At 30.6% G+C, this 21,576-nt stretch overlaps 1 protein-coding gene across 5 annotated transcripts in view; it reads right to left on the bottom strand.

Annotated features, from left to right (window-relative positions):
• Positions 1 to 3,479: 3,479 nt before the first annotated feature.
• Positions 3,480 to 21,576, bottom strand: part of CENPK (centromere protein K) — a 33,291-nt gene continuing 15,194 nt past the window's right edge. For 4 of the 5 annotated variants that reach the window (XM_006913077.3, XM_025047665.1, XM_015590530.2 and 1 more), the window contains 6 exons: positions 21,210 to 21,256; positions 14,807 to 14,889; positions 14,609 to 14,707; positions 14,147 to 14,273; positions 8,712 to 8,765; positions 3,480 to 6,297 (listed from right to left, as the gene is read on the bottom strand). In XM_006913077.3, coding sequence (XP_006913139.1) covers positions 6,139 to 6,297; positions 8,712 to 8,765; positions 14,147 to 14,273; positions 14,609 to 14,707; positions 14,807 to 14,889; positions 21,210 to 21,256 — 569 coding nt within the window. In that variant the 3' untranslated portion in view covers positions 3,480 to 6,138. Of the gene's footprint in view, positions 6,298 to 8,711; positions 8,766 to 13,987; positions 14,048 to 14,146; positions 14,274 to 14,608; positions 14,708 to 14,806; positions 14,890 to 21,209; positions 21,257 to 21,576 lie in introns of those variants that run through there. The other variant, XM_015590531.2, reaches the window with a different exon arrangement.

Below are 21,576 nucleotides of genomic sequence, written 5' to 3' on the forward strand. Positions count from 1 at the left end.
ATTTTTGGCACTTATGAAAAAGGCTGCAATACACATTTGTGTGCAGGATTTTGTGTGGACATAAGTTTTCAACTCATTTGAGTAACTACCAACGATCATAATTGATGGGTTGTATAGTAAGAATATGCTTAGTATTTTAAGAAACTGCCAAACTGTTTTCCAAAGTGGCTGTACCATTTTCATTCCCACCAGTAATGAATGCGAGTTCCTGTTTCTCCACATCCTGGACAGCATTTGATGTTGTCAATGTTCTGGATTTTGGCCATAAGTGTATAGTGGTATCTCATTGTTTAATTTCTATTTCCCTGATGACATGTGACGTGGAGATTTTTTTCATCTGCTTATCATCTGTACAACTTCTTTGGTGAAGTGTCCATTCGGATCTTTTGCCCTTTTTAATTGAAATGTTGTCTTATTATTGTTTTAAGAGTTCCTTCAAAGTTTTGATTAGTTCTGTGAGTTATCAGATGTGTCTTGCAAATATTATTTTCAAGGTTGTGGCTTACTTTTTCATTCTAACAGTGTCTTTAATGAAGCAATTTTTAATTTTAGTAAAATCCAACTTATCAATTTATTCTTTCATGGATTGTGCTTTTGATGTTGTATATAAAAAATCTTCATCAAACACAAGGTCAAACTAGATTTCTACTCATGTTCTAGAAGTTTCATAGTTGTGCACTTTACATTTAGGTCTGTATCTATTTTGAGTTAATTTTTGTTAAAGGTGTAATGTCAGTGTCTACTTTTTTTTTTTTTTGCATGTGCATATACCATTGTTCTAGCACATTTCTTGAAAAAGACGGACTAAGCCAACTCCATTGGATTGCTTTTACTCCTTTGTAAACATCAGCTGACCATATTTATATGGGTCTATTTCTGAGCTCTCCATTCTGTTCCATTGATCTATCTGTCCATTCTTTCATCAATATCACACTGTCTTGGTACCATAGCGTTATAGCAAGTATTAAAGTTGGTGTCAATCCTCCAACTTGTTATTCTTTTTCAATATTGTGGCAGCTATTCTGGGTCTTTTGCCTTCCCATAGAAACTTTAGATTTTCACAAAGTTAATTTGCTGGAATTTTTATTGAGATTGCATTAAATCTATAAATCAACTTGGGAAGAACGGAGGCTTTAACAATGTTTTCCTATCATAAACGTGAAATGTGTTTCCATTTAAGATCTTTAATTTCTTTCATAACTTTTGTAGGTTTCCTCATATAAATCTTACACATATAGATTTATACTAAATCTCTCTCTCTTTGGTGTAAGTTTTGAATGTCAGGTGTATTGACTTTTGTATGTTAACCTTGAACCCTAAAACCTTCCAAAAATTGGGCTTTAGTTCTTGCAATTCTACCAGTTTTTGCCTCTTGTATTATGATAATATTGTTAGATGCATAAAAAGTAAGTATTATGTCTTCTTAGGAAACTGACCACTTTATTGATCTATAATGCCCCTCATAATCCCTAGTCATTTTCCTTGCTCTGAGGTCTGCTTTGTTTGTAATTTACATAGCTAAATCCAAGTTATTTTAAAATTAATGTTAACTTGGTATATCTTTCAACATCCCTTTACTTTTAATGTCTTTATATTTCAAATGATTTCTTATAGAAAACATACAGTTGAGTCTTGTCTTTTCATCCACTCTGACAGCCTTGTCTTAATTGGTATATTTAGTATTTAGTCCATTCACATTTTAAGTGATTATTGATTGAGTTGGATTAATATCTATCACATTTGTTTTTGTTTTCTATTTGTTGCCTTTTGTTTTCTATTTGTTTCCCTTGTCTTTATTGTCTTCCATTTTTCTCTAGTTTTAATCAAGCATTTATTTAATTCTATTTTCTTTTTTATCTCAGCACATCGATTATACTTTTAAAAAATTTTAGTATTGTCAGAGCAGAGGCCTATGAAAAAAAAATACCCAGTGAAGCCAGTACCAGGTTCCTTTTTACCCAATATATCGTGTTTGGATTAACAAATTTAAAGGCATACTAAAAGACATTTTGATAAAGAGAGCATAAGATCCAGACTCAGATATGAGAGATTTTGGAATGATCAGATGAGAAATTTAAAACAATTGATTAATATGCTATGGGCTCTAATGGGAAAGTAAATGACATGCAAGAAAAGATGGGTAATGTCAGCAGAGTGACGAAAACTCTAAAAAAGAATAAAAAGAAAATGTTAAAAATCAAAATCAAAAGAATGTTTTTGATGGGCTCAGCAATAGACTGGATATGACTGAGGAAAGAATCAGTATTCTTGAAAATATAAGAGAAACTTCCAAAACTGAAATGAAGAGAAAAGAGAGTGAAAACGACGGGGCAGAATATCCAAGAACTGTGGCATAATTATAAAAGGTGTAAACATACATGTAATGAGAATACCAGAAGAAAGGGGACACAAGAAATATTTCAAGTAATAATGATAATGACAGATACCAAGGCATGAATCCAGGAAGCTCAGAAAACACAAAGCAGGATAAAAAACAAAAACAAAAACAAAAAAACAAAAAAACCCTACACATAGGCCTATCATATTGAAACTACAGAAAAACAAAGACAGAGTACTGAAAGAAGCCAGAGAAATAAAAACCTTAAAACAAAGAACCAACGATATTTACACCAGATTTCTCTTCAGAAATCATGAAAGCAAAATAGTGTTGAGTGAAATATTTAAAGTGTTTTAAAAATTAAAATCAACCAATCTATCTATAATTCTTAAGCAGTGAAATTATTCTTCTAAACTGAAGGAAAATAAGACTTTCACTACAAAAATTGAGGTATTTTTGTTGCCAATAGTCTTCCCTTGAGAGACATGGTTTGAATAAAAGTTCTTCACAATGAAGAAAATGATATAGGTCAGAAACTTGGATCTACATAATAAGCAGTGAAATTATTCTTCTAAACTGAAGGAAAATAAGACTTTCACTACAATCATTTCATTTATCCATAAGCTATAATCACAAAATACATTGTTGCTGTTTTTTGAATAAACAATTGTTCGATTAAAAAATATAAAAAATAAAAGATTTTATTTTACCTTCATAGTACAGTTGAGAGGACATGAAGTACAATTAAAAGAGAATACAGGGACCTAACGCTTTAGGTACGTCTTTTAATAAATAGCAGGAATAACATAAACCAAAAACCAAAATTACTAAGACACAAGATTCTTCTCTCTCCATCTTTGTAATAGGTATCCCAAATTAGCTACCAACTAGAAATTAATTTAGTACTGTAAGTCATAATAACTAAACACATAAATGTATTATAGGTCATTACTCAAGCATTCGAGAAAATGCAAGCATTTCTTTCTCATTACATTATGTTAGTAAGTCTGGCCCATATGAATTATCCATGATTGTATCACATATTTCTATTTCCCTTGCCCAGATTCCAAATGCCTCATGTATATATCAAAATGGCTGGCAAATATTGCTTCTTATATTGTTTAAAAGAAAAGAGCATTACTGGGGTTCAAAAGAGTCATTTATTACTCAGAAAGGTTAGGAAATCATTTTAAAATTAAATTAACCATAATTATCTTTCCACAAAATTAATACAATTGAACAATTCGAATTATGTTGTTATACTAAAGACTTACATTAACATTAAACATTGTAATGTAGAACTTTTACATGAGGATAGTGAACAGATATGGAACAATCCACCATGATGTGAATTGCATCTGTGATTACTACAAAACAAGATTCATTTAAGATAGATGTTATTACATTCTGTTATAACATGAAAATTAATAGCATGTATCAAACAGTGGTTACATCATTGGTAGGGGGGACCCAAACTGGAAATGTGGTTAAAGAAAACTTTAGATTTATCTGTAATGTCTGTAATAATTTTTCAAGAAAGAATGCATTCATTTTTTGTATAATGGAAAATCAGTCAAAAATTAAAATCTCTGAATGCTACAAGAAGGGAAATTCAACCTATATGAGGGTGGAAAACAAACAACAAACTATGAAAAATATTTAAAACAAGCTAATAGATTTCAATTTTTCACTTTACTCTGATGTTTCTGAGTTCACGTCATAAAATGTAACAACAATCATAAATTATTTGATATGGTGCATTTAACAACTGGTGTAACACATTAATAGACTATATTTTTAGAAAAAATAGTCTATCAGTAGATATTGCAAACATAAAAATTCTAATGTTTTGATTAGAAAATACCAAAAGGGCAATAGGTCATTTCATTTACCATTCTTATTTTAGTTATTAACTATTTACTAGTAATTACCAGAAAATAAGCTGGGGTAAAATGTTGTAGTAATTGAAAAAATATAATTCTTGGTAAAAAGCAACCAGGAAGTAAACTAAAATTTAGCTAAATAAATAAAAAGTAAACTAAGAAAACCAAGGGAGTCAGACATGTTAATACTGATGTATAACCATATAAAACACAGGACAAGACTAAACAAGGTCCTATTCAACTGGGTTAAATTTTCAATTAGAGATTTAAATTCTCCCAGATCAATCCACGTGTACACATCAGCCAATACAAAGTTAAATATATTTTGTGACAGACTAAAACAAATTTTTAAGTTAAGCTAACATCACCAGCTGGTATGGGAAAGCTAGAATGTGGTATTACCTTCAGATATTTTACATTATCGTATTTAGTAAAATAAAAATAAATTCTAAGTTTTATAGATTTCAGTGATTTCCTTAAATCAGTGAAAAATGAAAATACATACAGATCTTCGGAACTTGAAACATTTTCGCCAATGTGCTCAAAACCATAAAAAATTTCAAGAGATGTAAGCTTAGATGGAGTGCAAATCAAGACTAATTCTGCTATAATTTACTTTGTGATTGAGATCAAAAGTGGGCAAATAATCTATGTAAGAAGCCTGGGTTAATGAATTAAAGTAGGATGCAATCACAGTTTTCTTTAGAGCCTTATACAAGATACTGTAGTAAAATTTTCTTAATCAGTAGATCTGTAAAATGTGAAGACTCGCCAGATAAATCAAGTTGTTTATTGCTTTTATCTCTTTCTGTAATTTGCAACACAGAGATGTCCATGGACAATAGCACACTGTGACCTGCTGTGTAGAATTATTGTCAGGCTCATATTGACAGAACTATTTCTCCAGTAACTTCAAGGAATAAAGAATTGCTCATTCCTCTGACTCCCAACTAAAGTACTCGTATATGTTATGTTCCTGTAAAGGAACTTACATGCTCTAAAATATAACAGTATTTGTATTTTCTATAGAAGGGACATGGTATACTTGGAATATTACTTGCTTACGTTTAAAAAGATGAAGTATTTAAGGTAATCAAGAAACTTAAATGTTATACAGTAGAAAGCATTTTCAAATGTAAAGTACACATTAAATTCTCTTAGAAAACTTAGGATTCTAAATGTGTTTGGAATTCTCTAGTTTAGCTTGTATGTAATGCTGATGAGTCTTATAATATCTTCATTTATCCAACTATCAAAGTCTACTTAGTTTACAAAGATATCATGCCACACTACCAAAAAAGCTAAGATATTTTTAGATAAGAGAATTTTATTTACAGAAAAGTCATATGATTAACAAAATTTTATGAACACAATTTTGTTAGTAATAACAGAAGAATGGTTTTATATCACTTATTATGATACACATTAAAATGCAGTTTTCTATTACCTCTATCCATTAGTTTTTTGTTTCAATTTTTAACAAATCTAGAAATAAGGTAGTATATATGGAACAGATTTACTAAATACTTTTAAATTATGCTTCCTTCTACATCAGATACTGTTAATTTTAAAACCATCAGCAAATTAAATGGCCTTTCTCTTATAATTCCTAAGTTTAAGAAGGTAAGCACCAAATATATAGAACTCAAAATGCATAAAAGAAACTCATAAACTTAAAAAATTACATTAGGAGTATCTTTGTCCATTCAGTTTAAAACACCAATGCACTGACCAGAATGTGAAAGGACCATTTTTAAATGAATAGTAGATGGCAGCATGTCATTTTAAGGATAAAAGGGAGATGGACTATGTGCTTTGATTTCCAAATAATGTTCTTTATCCAAGTAATACTCAGTGTTTCCATTATCCTTGAATGACAAGATTCTTTAAGTACTGTGTGAAAAAGAGACCATTCTTTCACTGATGGAAAGCTTCTAATCTTATCCGGGTTGGATCTTCGGGATGTCTCAAGGCAATTCCATTACGCAGGAGCAGCTCAACATAAGGCGGCCAAAAAGAATTGCTAATTTTGATATATGGATCATGTGGAACATCAAATAATCTATTTAAAAGAATCTAGGAAAAATATCATTCAAAATATACCTTACTTGGGAAAAAGTTTATACAGCTATAATAAAACTTTTAATAAAGTTTTTCACCAAAGAATAGTCTTTCTTTGAATAACTGTTTATAACAAAATTTCTATGTATTAATTTAAATAACTGATTTTCTTTTTTAAAAGACTATAGATATCAGATAAAATGAATCTCTGCATCTTAACTTTGAAAACATTTCCTAAAACTTGGTTGAAAGATATTTACAATTCTCCCACTTCTCTTGGAATTAATAATTTCTTTAGAAGTTTGGTTATAACCACTTGTTAAAAAAAAATAAGAAACTTAAATACTCAACAAAACATGCAAAAAAAATTTTTTTTAATATGCATGTCTTAATATTTGGAGGAAAAAGAAATCACCAATCCTGTGGCCTCCAACCCCCAAACACCTATCATGATAAATCTTCAAAATAATTCTATCATTACTTCCTGCAACTTCATCTTGAATATCTTTGATTTCTTCACTAAGGATATTGAGAGGTTACAACTAGGAACATAAGTTTTGAGACTTTGTGGTAAATTATACAGGTCAACATTTTTCAAATTGCATTCTACTGGTCTAAGGATGTTCTTAGTCTTGATAAACAGGGTTCTGTAATCTAATAAACTGGGGAAAAAATGCTAATGTGCACTAAGAATCACATGTCTTTTCTAAATCATTGGCATTAGGAAAAGTTTTTCAAGAAACACACAGTAAAAATTCCTTGAATACTAATGTTGTATGACACATACTGAAAGATGCTAAGTGTATATCAAGTTTTACTCTGCACCCTCAGCTACCACACACTGTCTTTACAAATTACAAAACCAGAGTTCAGAAAGGTTAAGAGATTCCTCAGGGAGAACATAATTAGTGGAAGATCATGGATTAAACTTCTTATCTCTTAATTGCCAGGCCAAAGCTTTAATTAAAACATATTATTTTTAAAAACATGGAAAAGAAAAAGCATAATATATACAAATATTTAAGTACTATAGAAATACAATGAAACTAAAGCTCTCATCTCAATCACATCATAATAATACCAATATCTCAATTCTTGAAATGAAATTTTCATCTATCATGAACTTTAGCTATAGTTCAAGTACACATCCTGAAAAAAAAATCTTTCAGTCTCACTCTTTTAGGTATAATGATATAAAAAATTAAATACTATTTCTATTTTAGAGCAATTGCTTATCTTGATATAATTTAAAATCTTTTCATTTCTGACTTCAATTATATTAATTAAAATTCTAGTAGATGCCAGAAATAATTAAATGCTAAAAATTCAACTTTAAAATGAACAGGTATATTGTTTCATTTTTCACTAACTTGCAGCTTATATATTGGTACTTATATCATTGATAATATGTCTTGGAGACAAAAATGGTTCCTAATTTTAAGTTTTAGATGAGATCTCAGTGTACTATTCAAAAATTACACATGTATTTCCCAGTTAATAACTGTCGATATTTGCCAGATATCTGACAACTATTACTTTTAAAAAAGGTTAAGTCATCCATGAGAAACAGTAGTTTCTTAGTTTCAGTGTAAACTGGAATAACTAGCAATATGTTAAAAGATTCCAATCACAAATCTAAAATATATTTGTATTTGCTTCCAAATTCTCTATTAAGACATCCTGAGGCACCAAAACTACTTAACTGGATGAAAACAGAGACTTTAGTTTTCAATTCATAAAATTACAATGAAAAAAGTTTTCTGATATCACTCTTTACTCTAAACTTACAAATGATTTTTAAAAAACATGCTATTTTTTGTTAAATAGCCCCTTCTTCATAACCTATTTTACCTTCCTCTCCACCCAACTTGCAATAGATTGTCATATCAAGATCTAAAATATTTAACATATTTCATAATTGGCTGACGTTCACAAACATTTTTTTAAAAGGTCAAAGACATTTGTTTAAAAAAAGGTAAATGTTAGGCAGAAAATGTTGCAATTGCTCAGTCCTTACATTTATGAAAAAAGAGGCTGTTATTTAAGGAAAAAGTGTGCACAAATTTCTGTAACCTCCATTACGCATTTTTGATAGAATACAGATAGAATGCCAGCTAGATACCATCAATGTAACAGCACAAAGTTTCACTGTGTAAATACTAAATAACAGCATAAAAATATTCTTAAGTAATCTTGGGAACATGATTAAGAGACTAATTTCATGTCCTTTTAAACAATATTCTTTCTAGTACTGTATAGAAAACAGAAACTAATTTTATACGAAAGATAAATTAATATATCTAATAAAGATTGGTGTATACTTTAAGAACTAAAGTAGTATTTTTTCTTTTTCAAGCCTGTGTATAATTGTTTACAAATCACTAATTAAGTGACATCTTCAAGACAAAACAACTACACAAGTCACTTACCTCTAACATTTCATGTAGTGTTAGCAGCTGTGCAGTTGATTCTTGAATATTTTTCTTTGAGAGAAATGTGAATAACAAAGAATTAACATTTCAGTTCTGCCAATGGCAGATTATACTGTATTACAAAACTTCAAAAATTAATTTCTTAAATGTAGTGGCACAAGATATACTAAAATCAAACATTTATAATTAGGTGATTTAAAAAGAATACTGAAAGTAAATAATCTGTCTAAACAGTAAGATTCATGAAAATGAAACAACTTCTAAGACAGTGAAATCTCTCATAATTACTAGAAGATACAATTCAGACTATAAATATATGTGATAAACTATATTACACATATTATATATACTCATATATAAAAGTCTAGTGTTTGAACCTCCCAATCAAAATATCTCAAACAAAGGACATTATAGGCTGTATACAGCTTCAGGAGAGGAAAGTTGCTTCCCAAGGAGACCTGTTCGTCTTTGTATAGTTCTTGACAGTTCCTAATGTTAATTCAATTCACTGATTCTTTTTTCCTTGAAATGACACAAAATAAATCTCATTTCATGATTCCATGCAAGAGTTCCTCAAATATTTGAAGACAGCTATTATGAGCCTCAAGCTTCTCCATATTAATCGTCACTAGTTCCTTCAATTGTTTTTCATAAGCCCTTTGGTCTCATGGATGTTCTCTGAATGTGCTCTAATTTGTCTTTTTTGGATCCAGTCTCCACAATGATACAGGCCTGATTCAAATACCAAAGATAAAAAGACTCATTTCCATATTTTTATATGCTGGAATTCTATCATTAGGTTTAAGATTACATTAGCTTTTGAACATCTATTTCACCCTGCTGACCTCTATCTGAACATACTATCATCTAAAGTGCCAATCTCTTTTCATACATTTAGCTAAGATAGGTTGTCATCATTCTTTAATGTTTTAAACCCAAGAAAAACATTCAGTGTACCTCTACTAAGTATCATTCTATTTTATTTGGCTTAATCCCTAGCCAGTTGAAAAATAGTCCTAATTGTCATCCCCTATATTTACTATCTAGCCCTTGCAGTTTCATATCTTCCCAAACTTGAAGACAAGTGTTCTACTTCTTTATCCAAATTACTATTTAAAATGTTCAATAGGACAAGGCTCCAAGGGAAATTGCTAGTAGTCTCCAAGATTATACTAATCCTAATCAGCAGCTTTTGAGTTCAGACATTCAATTAATTGCAAAGTCACCAACTATTGTGACAGCTAATACTCTCCATTCCAAGATTAAAAGAGTCCTTGTAAAATCTTATAGAAATACAAAAATATTAAATAGTAAAAAAAAAAAAAAAAACCTGACAAAAATAAATGTGATTCCTGAGTAACAATAGTAAAGTTGGATCTCAAAATCTTCTGACCACTAATACCTTACTAAATGGAATAATAAAAGGTAGCGTATGATTCACTAGTGATGAAAGCAAACACAATTTTAGAATTGATAAAAAAAATAAGCAGCAAGGCATGGATTAAAATACAAGATTTGAGACAAAAAAAGAAAATGCAGAAGAAAAATAAAACGAAAGCAAACAAAGAAAAACTGTTTCAACATAAAGATTTGATAAGCAATATAAAATAAAAGGTGACATAAATCTGTCCCCTGGAAACAATACATCAGCTTCAAAGCAAAACTACTAGTAAATGTTTAACATTGTGACATATCCTGTTAAATTACTGAAGGTCAAAGATAAAGAACTCTCCAGGCATACATTCAGAAGCAGTAAGATAACCTATAGACTGGCCTCAGACTCCTCCACTGCACATTCCATCTCAGAATGGAGAAATCTTGAGATTTTTTAAAAATGTGTCAAAGGTATCCTTTGAGTATAAAGGCAAACAAAATAGTTTCAGCATTCAAAAATTAAAAAACTAAAACATCCAGGAATTCTTCTTGAACAAATTACTTGTCAAAGAAACCCATCAAATCAAGTGATGAATTAAACTTAAAAATTCAAAAATGATTGGTAAGAGATGATAATCATTGAATCCAATACAATGTAGAATAAAGACTAAGCATATACATGAATTATGGTACTCAAACAGAATATAAATGCTATAAACCTCTCAAAGTACAAATAGATTAACACAAATTGGAACGAGAGTATAAGAGGAAGAATATTAATTTCCTCATCTTTCATAGCAGGGAGTCAAAGAACACTGCCTAAAATTGAAAGATAAAATTATACAAACTATTAAAATCTTTTGTTTTCCATAATTTGTTCTCTTTATATTAGGGATCTCTCCAGAACTGAAATCACTTAAAGCAAATAATAATAATAATTATCTGAGTTCACCAATTCAACTTTACTCATTTTTCGTCTATCGAATGTAAGTAAAATTATCTCTAATACTTATTTTATACTAGCATATACAAAATTAAATTGATCCACTCATCCATCACTCCATTTGTTTCTATACATGCACAGGTTTAGAAAGATTTCTCAGATGACACAGTCAGAAGGCAGCCATCATCAGCCAGGAAGAAAGGCCTCAGTAGAAACCAAACCTGATGGCATTTTGATCTTAAACTTCTAGCCTTCAAAACAGTCAGAAAATAAATTTCTTTTGTTTAAGCCACCTAATCTGTAGTATTTTGTTGTGGCAGCTTGAGCTCACTAATACATCCAGTATAATACATCCAGTATTATTACTTGACAGAGAGAAAGAAAGAATGTAATCTATCATTTTGTGTATATCGATAGTTCATATATTTCATTAAAAATAGTGAGCTTATCAAACAACACTTAATGAACCCATGATGACTTCTGGTAATCAAAGCTTCCTTTTTCACAATGCCTCAAACTTCTCGTTCTATTAGCGGAGAAGAATAGGTTAAAAGAAAAGATGAAAAACAGACAGTAAGTTAGTAAGTTACTGGAACATTATTGTATTAATAGGTAAAGAATCAAGAACTTAATGAAATGGTTAACGAGAAGACTAACAGAAGGTCAACAATTCAGAAATGAATAATAGGTATAAATAACAATGAACAGAATGGGAGACATAGTCCACGACAAATGTAGAGTCTACTGATAGTTATAAAAAAAAGAGAATTAAAAAAACAGATTGTAAGAAAACCAAGAGAACTTTTTCTCCTTTTCCTAGTATACATACTCACAGTCATTCAATAAATATGACCTTAGAAGGTACTATAATAGATAGGCAAGATAGCAGACACAAAGATGAATTAAACACATCAAGGAGCTCACTGTACATGGTGCACAAACAGGGAGATAGATATAAATGATTACTACAAAATTACATCATAAATGCTCATAAAATGAACTTAAACTTCACTCAATGCTTCACACAAAAGATGATGTTTGAGTTGCTGTAGCAGGAATCTGCTATCCTCACCAGATAGGAAATGTTTTGTAAGCAGAGAGAATATAATGTATAAGACACAAAAAGTGGCATGTCCATGCATACTTTTTTTTTAATTAAATTTATTAGGGTAATACCGGTTAGTAAAATTACATAAGTTTCAAGTGTACAATTCAATACATCATCTGTATATTGCAGTTTATGTTCACCACTCGAAGTCAAATCTCCTTCTGTCATCATATATTTGACTCTTTTATCCTTATCTACCTAATCCCCTTCTCCTCTTTCTCTCTGGTAACCGCTAAACTGTCATCTGTATCTGAGTTTTTGTTTGTCTTGTTCGTTTGCTGTTTGTTTTATATCCTATATATGAGTGAAATCACATGGTTCTCAATGTTTTCTGTCTGACTTATTTTGCTTAGCATGATTATCTCAAGATCCATCCATGTTATTGCAAATGGCAGTATTTCATCTTTTCTCATGGCCGACTAATATTCCATTGTATATCCTCTTTATCTAATCATCTATCCAAGGACACTTTCATTGTCTCTATGCCTTGGCCATCATAAATAATGTTCTTTGAACAGCAGGGTGTATATATCTTTATAAATAAATGTTTTCAAATTTAGGGGGTAGATACCCACTAGAGCGATTGCTGGGTCAAATGATAACTCTATTCTAATGAGGAACCTTCATAGCTGTACCAATTACATTCCCACCAGCAGTGTATAAGGGTTCCTTCTCCCACAACCTCCCCAGCACTTGTTATTGTCTTGTTGATAAGAGCCATTCTTACAAATGATGAGGTGACATCTCATTGTGGTTTTGATTTGCATTTTCCTAATAACTGGTATAGTTAAGCATATTCAAATATGTCTGTTGGCTATTTGTTTGTCTTCTTGGGAAGTTTCTGTTCGGGTCCTCAGCCCATTTTTTATTTGGAATGTTTGTTTATCGTTGAGTTGTATGAGTTTTTTATATATTTTGGATATTAGTCCCTGGAGACATTGTTTGCAAGTATCTTCTCTCATTTGGATGGTTGCCTCTTTGTTTTGTTGATGGTTTATTTTGCCGTGCAGAAGCTTTTTAGTTTGATATAGTCCCATTCATCTATTTTTACTTCCTTTGCCTCTGAGGTCAAATTTATAAAATCCTCTCTAAAACCAAAGCCCATGGGTTTAGTATCTGTTTTCTTTTAGGATCATTGCATACTTACTGGAACTATAATAGTAGTTAAATGGATTCATGCAAGAGATGGGTAAAGAAAGGTTGGAAAGGAGGCTAAAGAGATAGACAAAGTCCAGCACATAAATTCATTACTCTAAGAAGTTTATAGCCTTCATCCTGTAAGTAGCCATCAAAAGTTTTATGTTGAAAAATGATTAAACTATATATTTTTAGAAAGATCATTCTGGTACCAGTTTCAATGCCTATTCTACTTGCACAACTTTTATTATACAATATACTGTTTTTAAAAATAAATTAAAGTAGTTGTTCCCAATCTACTGTCACTCAATAAAATATTTATTTGCTTTGGTGGGAAAGGTTTATTCAATTTTAATTACGATTAAAACAGTCAATACCTTCCATTAACAGATTTTAAATAACAATTCTTCTTATTTTAAAAGTTACATGGGTTCGCGAAAAATTTAGAAAATAGTAAAAACGAAAACAAATCTCACCTACAATCCTAGCCCCCAGACATGAGCACTATTACATGTTTTGGTATAAATTAGACTTGCACAATTTAACCATCTGTATTTTATCCATTTAACAATAAATTGTGAGCATTTCATTAACTCCTTTGATAGTGTTCAATACATTATTTTTAAAAGCTGCATTTTCCCCATCATATGAACACAATATAAAAAAATGTATTTAGTACTATATTATTGAACAATTAGCTTACCTCTAATTTTTCAATATTTAAATGTGATGACAAGCTGTTTCTCTACATGTATCTATCTGTGTGTATCTCTGAAATGTATAACATAAAAATTTATCATAAAATTTATATTTGACCCTATCTAAAACAATTTCGCATATAAATACATGAATATCTCTTCTAAAACTTACCTTTTTCTTTTTAACACTTCTATCAGGCAGAGGAAAGTGGTCTTCTAGAAACTCACTCAAGGTAATCAACAGTTTCTCCTTATATTCTTTTGTATCACGTAGTTTAGTTTTCAGCTCATTAAAGATCCTAATAGATTTCAAAAAAATTGAGAGAAATATTTCACTGATAAAATACATAAGTGTATGTAACTGGTTACTTATAAGGCCAATCAAAAACTCTGTCCAAAGTTCATTTGCTCAAAACAAATACAACCAGTTTTACGAAAGCAATATTCTCTATTTAACATATAAGGAAACTAAAAGTCAAGTCACTCATAAAAGATGATGTGATTAACAGATGGCAAAAGTTAGGATAAGACTCACAATTTCCTGTAAATATATCTCTTTTCATCTGTGTATTTCATGTAACAAAAAAGAAAATACTTTCTCCTAGTTTAAAAACCTAGAACACAAAAATAATACCTTGATTCAGAAACTGTCACAACCTGATGTTTCAATTCATTGTGTAGTACAATAAGAGATTCCAATATTTGTTGCTGCTCATCCAACCATTGTTGCTCCCTTTAAACATAGAAAAACAAAACAAACAATAGCTTAATAAAACATTAATGCCAATTTGACATATATCAATGATTAATGGTAATTATGATATAAATATACCTTTCCAAGTCTTCCTTTAACTTTGCATTCTTTGACTGAATAGTAGAAAGTACCAATTCAAGATCATGTCTCAATTTTTGGAACTAGAACAAAATAACTGAAATTAATTGCTTAGTCTTTAATCCTATAAATAGTTATATTTCTGAATAATAGTATAATTTACATAATTCTAAAATCTGTATTCCAAAATGAATAGCAAAACAACTGAGCAAGAAGTCTCTGAAAGGGAGCTATATACCAGGTACTAAGTTCTTTCTAACATTTTATTGTTAAATTCAAAAACATAATTAGGAATTTTCAAGCTATAAATTTTAATTTCATATGGAATGGCAATTTAATGGTGAGTATTCAGTAATCAGGTAGATTATGAATACTATTCATTCAACAAATATTTATTGATCAGTTATTGACAACCAGGCATTGTTGAAAGAGTCAAGGATACAAAAGTGAACAAAACAAAGGAAAATCCAGACAAACAAGCAAATATATAACTCCAGCGAGTGATAAGTTCGATGAAGTAAAAATAAGTCAAACTAAGAATACAAAAAGGAGAGCAAGTATGACATGCACGATACGTAGTATGATATGAAAAGACCTCTCTGATCAGGTTAACAATTTAACAGGAGAAAGAGGGTGAAAGATAATCCATGTCACTATCTAGCAAAAGAATATTCCATATAAAGAGAATTTTAAGTAGAAAGGCCTTAAGGAAGGAGCATACTTGAGGTATTTAAATAAAATCAAAGCTCACCGTGTGGCAATAGGAAATTATAATAAATTCTAGACTTTGTCTAATATCTTTTTGTTTTTAAAAACATGAGCTAGTGTCCCATTCTCCAGATGTCGAGGATTACCGTTAGATTTTTCTAAATCTAAATCAGTGATAATATGAAGATGTATGTTATAAATACTAGAGCAATCACAAAAAAAAAATGAAGAGCTATAACTAAGCCAATAGTGTAAATAAAGTAGGTTTATTTTTTAATATACGCAATTAACTCAAGAAAGTGGGAAGACAGGAAAGCAGGAACAAAGAAAAGACAAGACAAATGGGAAGGAAAAATTAAGTATACAGATTTCAATGCAACCATATTGATATTACATTAAATATGATCTAACAATGAAAAAAATTTTCAAATATTTGGACACTAAAAACAGACTTCTACACATCCAAGGGTCAAAGAAGCAATCAACAGGCAAATAAAAAGTTATTATAAACTGTCTAAAAATAAAAACAAAATTAAAATTTCTGGGATGAAGCAAAAGCAGGACTCAGCTGAGAATTTACATCACCTAAAGTCGATGTCAGAAAAAAAAACAGCTCTCAAATTAATGACCTCAGCTTCAAGCATGAGAAACTAGAAAAAGGACAAGTAAAATCAAAATTAAGCTGAAGAAAAATAATGATAAAACAATGAAATAGAACATTAAATCAATGAAATAGAAAAGCAAAAAGAAATATAGGGAAAAATCAATGAAATCCAAAGTTGATTTTTTGATAAGGCCAATAAAATTACCCAGACTTTTACAAAAGAAAAAAAGGACACAAATTACCAACATCAGGAATGAAAAAGGTGACATTACTACAAACATTAAAATGGTAATAGGGGAACACTCTGAACAGTTTATGTCAATAAATTTAACAAATTAGATAAGATGGGCAAACTCTTTGAAGGCACAAACTACCAAAGCTCATTCAGAGAAAACAAAAAACCTGACTAGCAGTAAAGAAACTGAATTTGTAATTAAAAAAATTTTCCCACAAAGAAAAATCCAGGCCCAGAGAGCTTCAACTGGGAATTTTAACAAACACTTAAGGAATAAATAATACTGATTCTATACAAATTATTTTAAAAATAGAATACTTCTCAATTTTTCTATGAAGCTGGTATTGCCCTGATACCAAAGCCTGACAAAGATGTCACAAGAAAACCACAGACCAGTATCTCTCATTAACATAGACACAAAAATCGTAATAAAATTTTAGTAAGTCCATCAATAAATAAAAAAAGATTAACACATTATAGCAAAGTGGAATTTTTCCTAGGAATGTATAAACAATCAAAATCAAATTTTAAAAATCAAGCAATGTAATGTACTATATCAACAGACCAAAAAAGAAAAAAAATTGTTCTTCTCAATGAATTCTGAAAGAATGTGACAAAATTCAATATTAATTTATGATTTTTAAAAAAAGACTTCAAAAATTGTAACAAGGTAATCTCCTCAACTTAATTAAGGGCATCAATGAAAAACCTACTGCTAATATCGCATTTAATGGTAAAAGAGTGAATACTATCCACTAGATCAAGAACAAGGAAAAAATGCTCATCCTTACCACTTTTATTCTATTTATTACTAAGTTCCAGAATAGCACAATAAGTCAAGAAAAAGATATAAAAAGCATTCAGATGCAAAGATAAAGTAAAACTGCCTTTGATCTCAGATGACATGACTGGCTACGTAGAAAATCCTACAGAGAATCTAGAAAAAAGCTACTAGAATAAAGGGGTTTATCATGCTTAGTAGGTACAATAGCAATAAACAACTGGAAATTGAAATTTTAAAAAAGAATATTTTAATAGCATCAAATATATGAAATACTAAAGGAGTAAATTTGACAAAACATGTACAATACCTGCACAGTTCTATTATAATTTTTAAAGTCTTTTTTTAAAATCATGAATATTAAATTTTGTCACTTATTCTTTTTGAATTCATTGAGATGGTCAAGTTTTTTTTTTCTTTTTTAGTCTGTTGTTATAGTAAAGCATAAAATATTGGTAAATTTTTTAAATACCAAATAAATTGAGACCTAAATCAATGCAGAGATCATATAGTGCTCATGGATCTAAACTGAGACTCAATATGTTAAAGATGTCAATTCTCTTCATATTAAATTATAGAGTCAGCGCAATCTCGGTCAAAATTTCAGTACACTTTGTTATGGGATAGAATGACAAGCCAACTCTACTTTATATGAAAATATGAAACAATTCTGGTAAAGAACACCAAAGTTAAATAATTCATACTATTTAATTCCAAGACTTATTATAAAGCTTCAGTAAATAAAACAACGTGGTATTGGCCTAAAGACAGAAACACAGAACAAAGGAAGAAAAACATCCACAGCACAGAATGGAGAACAAATAAAGAACCTAGAAATAGATCCACGCACATATGGTTAATTAATTTTCAATAAATGTGCAAAAGAAATTTAAAAGAGAAAGATAGTTCTTTCAACAATTTGTGCTGAAACAATTCCTATCTACATGAAAAAAATGAACCTTTACCAGTAACTCATTTCATATATAAACATTACTTCAAAATGGATCATAGATCTACATATGAAATTTAATATTTTAAAATTTCTAAAAGAACATGCAAGAAAATCTTTATGACCTTAAGTTGGGCAAATATTTCCTATATTTGAGCACAAACTTCAAAAGAAAACTTGATAAAACAGAGTTAATCAAATTAGGAGCTTAAGTTCTTCAAAAGATGCTGTTAATAGAATAACAAGACAAATATGCAAGAAAGGGTTAACCCAGCAGGCCAAGGTTGCACAAACTCTGAACATTCCCAAAAACGTCTGTCTTCAGGACTAGTCCCTGATGGACTTCTGGAAGAGGAGCTCTGAGACCGTGGAATATTCTTCCTGATAAGAGTGTTTGTGTGCCTGCGGCCTTGGGCCAGTTGGTATCAGTTTCATAAGAGAGTTCATTCTATGTGATTCATGGTGAATGCATTTTTACTCTGGGGGAACCTCGAGTCTAAGTAGCTGGTCAGTCGAGGAGGCCCTGCATACATAGTGACTAACTCCAGATAAAAATGGTGGACAAGCTCAGGTGAACTTCCCTGAACGACAACACTTTGTCCATGTCATCACACAAAGTTGCAGGGAGAATTATTCACATCCATGCAACTCCACTGAGAAAGGACTCCTACAACCTTGCTCCACATGCCTTTTCCTTTTGCTCATTTTAATGTGTCCTTTCACTATAATAAATCATAACAACAAGTATAATAGCTCTTCTGAGTCCTGTGAGCTGATCTAGTGAATCACTTTACCCGAGTGGTATTGGGGAAAATTCTAAAACAGTTGGCATCGGAAGTAGGATTTGCTATAATAATCCTGGCTCCTGAAACATGGCAAAAGTACTCCGAAAAAAGTAAGGATTATGGGACAGAAGATGATGAACCTTAGATGCCTGATGGTGAACGAAGATATGACAGCTGCACTATGATCAGTTACTACAAGTAGAAGTTATCAATGAATTTAGAAATGATAGAAAAAATTCTCATAGAGTTGGCTCACTGGATGCATAAAGGAATGTAAGATAATGACAAAAGAGCTAAATATTCAACCCCTTTGTTATTTTTATTTGTAACAGCACTGCATCAAGTTTGGATTTCAGCCAGTCTAAACTACCGTTGCTGGCCTAATGGCTGCTACCAAAAAAAAATTATGCTGGATTATTATGGCATGTATCATTTTTAACTCATGCTGTTGGAAATTTAGTGGATCTTTTCGATGTGGAAAAGAATCAGTATTTTTCATTCTAGGAAAATGTTTTGGTAATATTTATTTTATTTTTTCCCTTCCCTTTTTTTTTCCTATTTTGGAACTTCAACTGGTTAGATTTTGTACATTGAGCAGTTACTCACTGCTTTCTCTCCAATTAACAATCTACTTCCTGTCTCTTTCGATTTGCCTATTATGGACATTTCATATAAATAGAATCATATGGCTTCTTAGCATGTTTTCAAGGTATATCCAATTTATAGCATATATCAGTATTTCATTTCTTTTTATTGACAAATAATACGCCACTCTATAGATATAGCACATTTTATTTATCCATTCACCAGCTAATGGACATTTGAGTTGTTTCCTCTTTTCAGCCATTAAGAAAAATGTTGCCATGAACATTCACATTTAAGTTTTTGTGTGGACACACACATATTTTCACTTCTCTTGGGTATATATCTAGAAGTGAAACTGCTAATTCAAATAGTAGTCATTCTTTTCACCTTCTGAGGAACTACCAGACTGTTCCAAAGTGACTGCAATATTTTACATTCTTCCAGAAGTGTTTTAAGGTGTTCTAATTTCTCCACATCTTCACCAATACTTGTTATTGTATGTCTTCCAACTATAGTCATCCTAGTGGGTAAGAAGTGGTACTTTTCTTAAGTTGACATTTTGTTTTTTTGTGGACCCTACCCAAAATTTTTCAATCTCTCTTAAGGTACAGTTTTATTAAATTCTATTTGTTCCCAGAATTGTCTCTATTTCCTTAAAGTTCATCTTTGTCAATTGTTTTGGGTTTCTGCCTTTCCATTTGGAGGCATTTAACAAATGTTGATCGCTGGCTGGCCATTCATATTTAAAAGTCAAAAACCTACTAAAAACTCTTTATGAATGGGGCTTTTTCATCGGGGACCCCCATATATTAATTCTTAGAGAGATTTTTTCCTTGGGCCATATAGATTTTTCAGAGAAGATTACTTTATCTTTAGTCTGAGGCTATTTTTACACCAGACTGCAGGACCTCTGGGGACACAGTAGGGGAAGAAGCCGGTACTTACTTCTATCACATAGTATGAAAATGTTAACTTGACCTTTCCAACTTTTAATCTGTACACCGCCCTTACTAAACACCCAACCTGGTGTCCCTGAGTCCAGCGCCTCAATAGTTTAATATCTTCATACCATATACCTCCAGCTTTCAGGTGCAGGGTTAAAAAGTTAGCTCTCTGATTGCAAAAGAAAGAAAGTGAGACAGGTCTAATTGTGTTTTAACTTTAAAGAAATCTCATTTTTAGTTCACACTTGAAACCTAAATTTTGCAGTAGCAGTTTCCTTCAAATCTCAAGCCTTTCTTTCATCCTATAGGACAGATAATCTCTCTTTTCATACCTATTTCTGTCTCTAGGTATATAGATAATTACCTCTTTCTATGCTCTACGACCTTGTTAAAAAATTTTTTTGCTTCTATCTTTTCTGCTATACTTTGACCTAATAGATTTACACTTTAAACCATGTCTTCACTGACATTATGTTAAGTATTGGAAAAAATAAATGTATATGTATGATCATTCAGTTTATGTTTACCATTTCTGCTTTTATTATAAAAAGAGTTTAATCAATTGAAAATTAAGTATTAAGAGCAAGATTTACATATTAAACACTAACTTTAGCAATAGTTCTCATAGACAAATTGAGTTCAAAATTTAAAGCTTTTAAAATATTCTGTTCAATAAAACATAATTAAAATCAAAAGAGAAAGTAAACATGGTTTTAAAGTGGTTTCATCCTAGATCTTGTATCATGAACTTATCTACAACACTTCTAATTATAAATTATTTGAGGTTACTACTAATTCATTAAGTGACTTACCTCTTCTTTACCTATTGTTACCAGAACTTCGTCATTCAGAGGAATTACTACAGAAACAAAACAAACCAAAATTATACATATGCTTAGTGAACTCTCAAAAATCAAACATTTCACTTTATGCTTTTAAAATACCCCTTTCTCTTTCCATTTATGTGATAAAACTTTTTTGTGAAATATGTGGTTTTTATAAAATTATTTTTATTTAACATCTTTACATATATAACCAACTTATATATAATTTTAGACAAGTGTGATATTATGCATTTTGTTTTTAGTGCCTTTTTCTTTTCTTGTTTTGTCTTCCCAATCCTTCAGAATTAAAATCAATAATCTCTAGTGTGTTGTCTGTAGTCATATCTCTGCACGC

Source organism: Pteropus alecto, unplaced genomic scaffold (genome assembly GCF_000325575.1).
Source record: "Pteropus alecto unplaced genomic scaffold, ASM32557v1 scaffold20, whole genome shotgun sequence".
Taxonomy (NCBI): domain Eukaryota; kingdom Metazoa; phylum Chordata; class Mammalia; order Chiroptera; family Pteropodidae; genus Pteropus; species Pteropus alecto.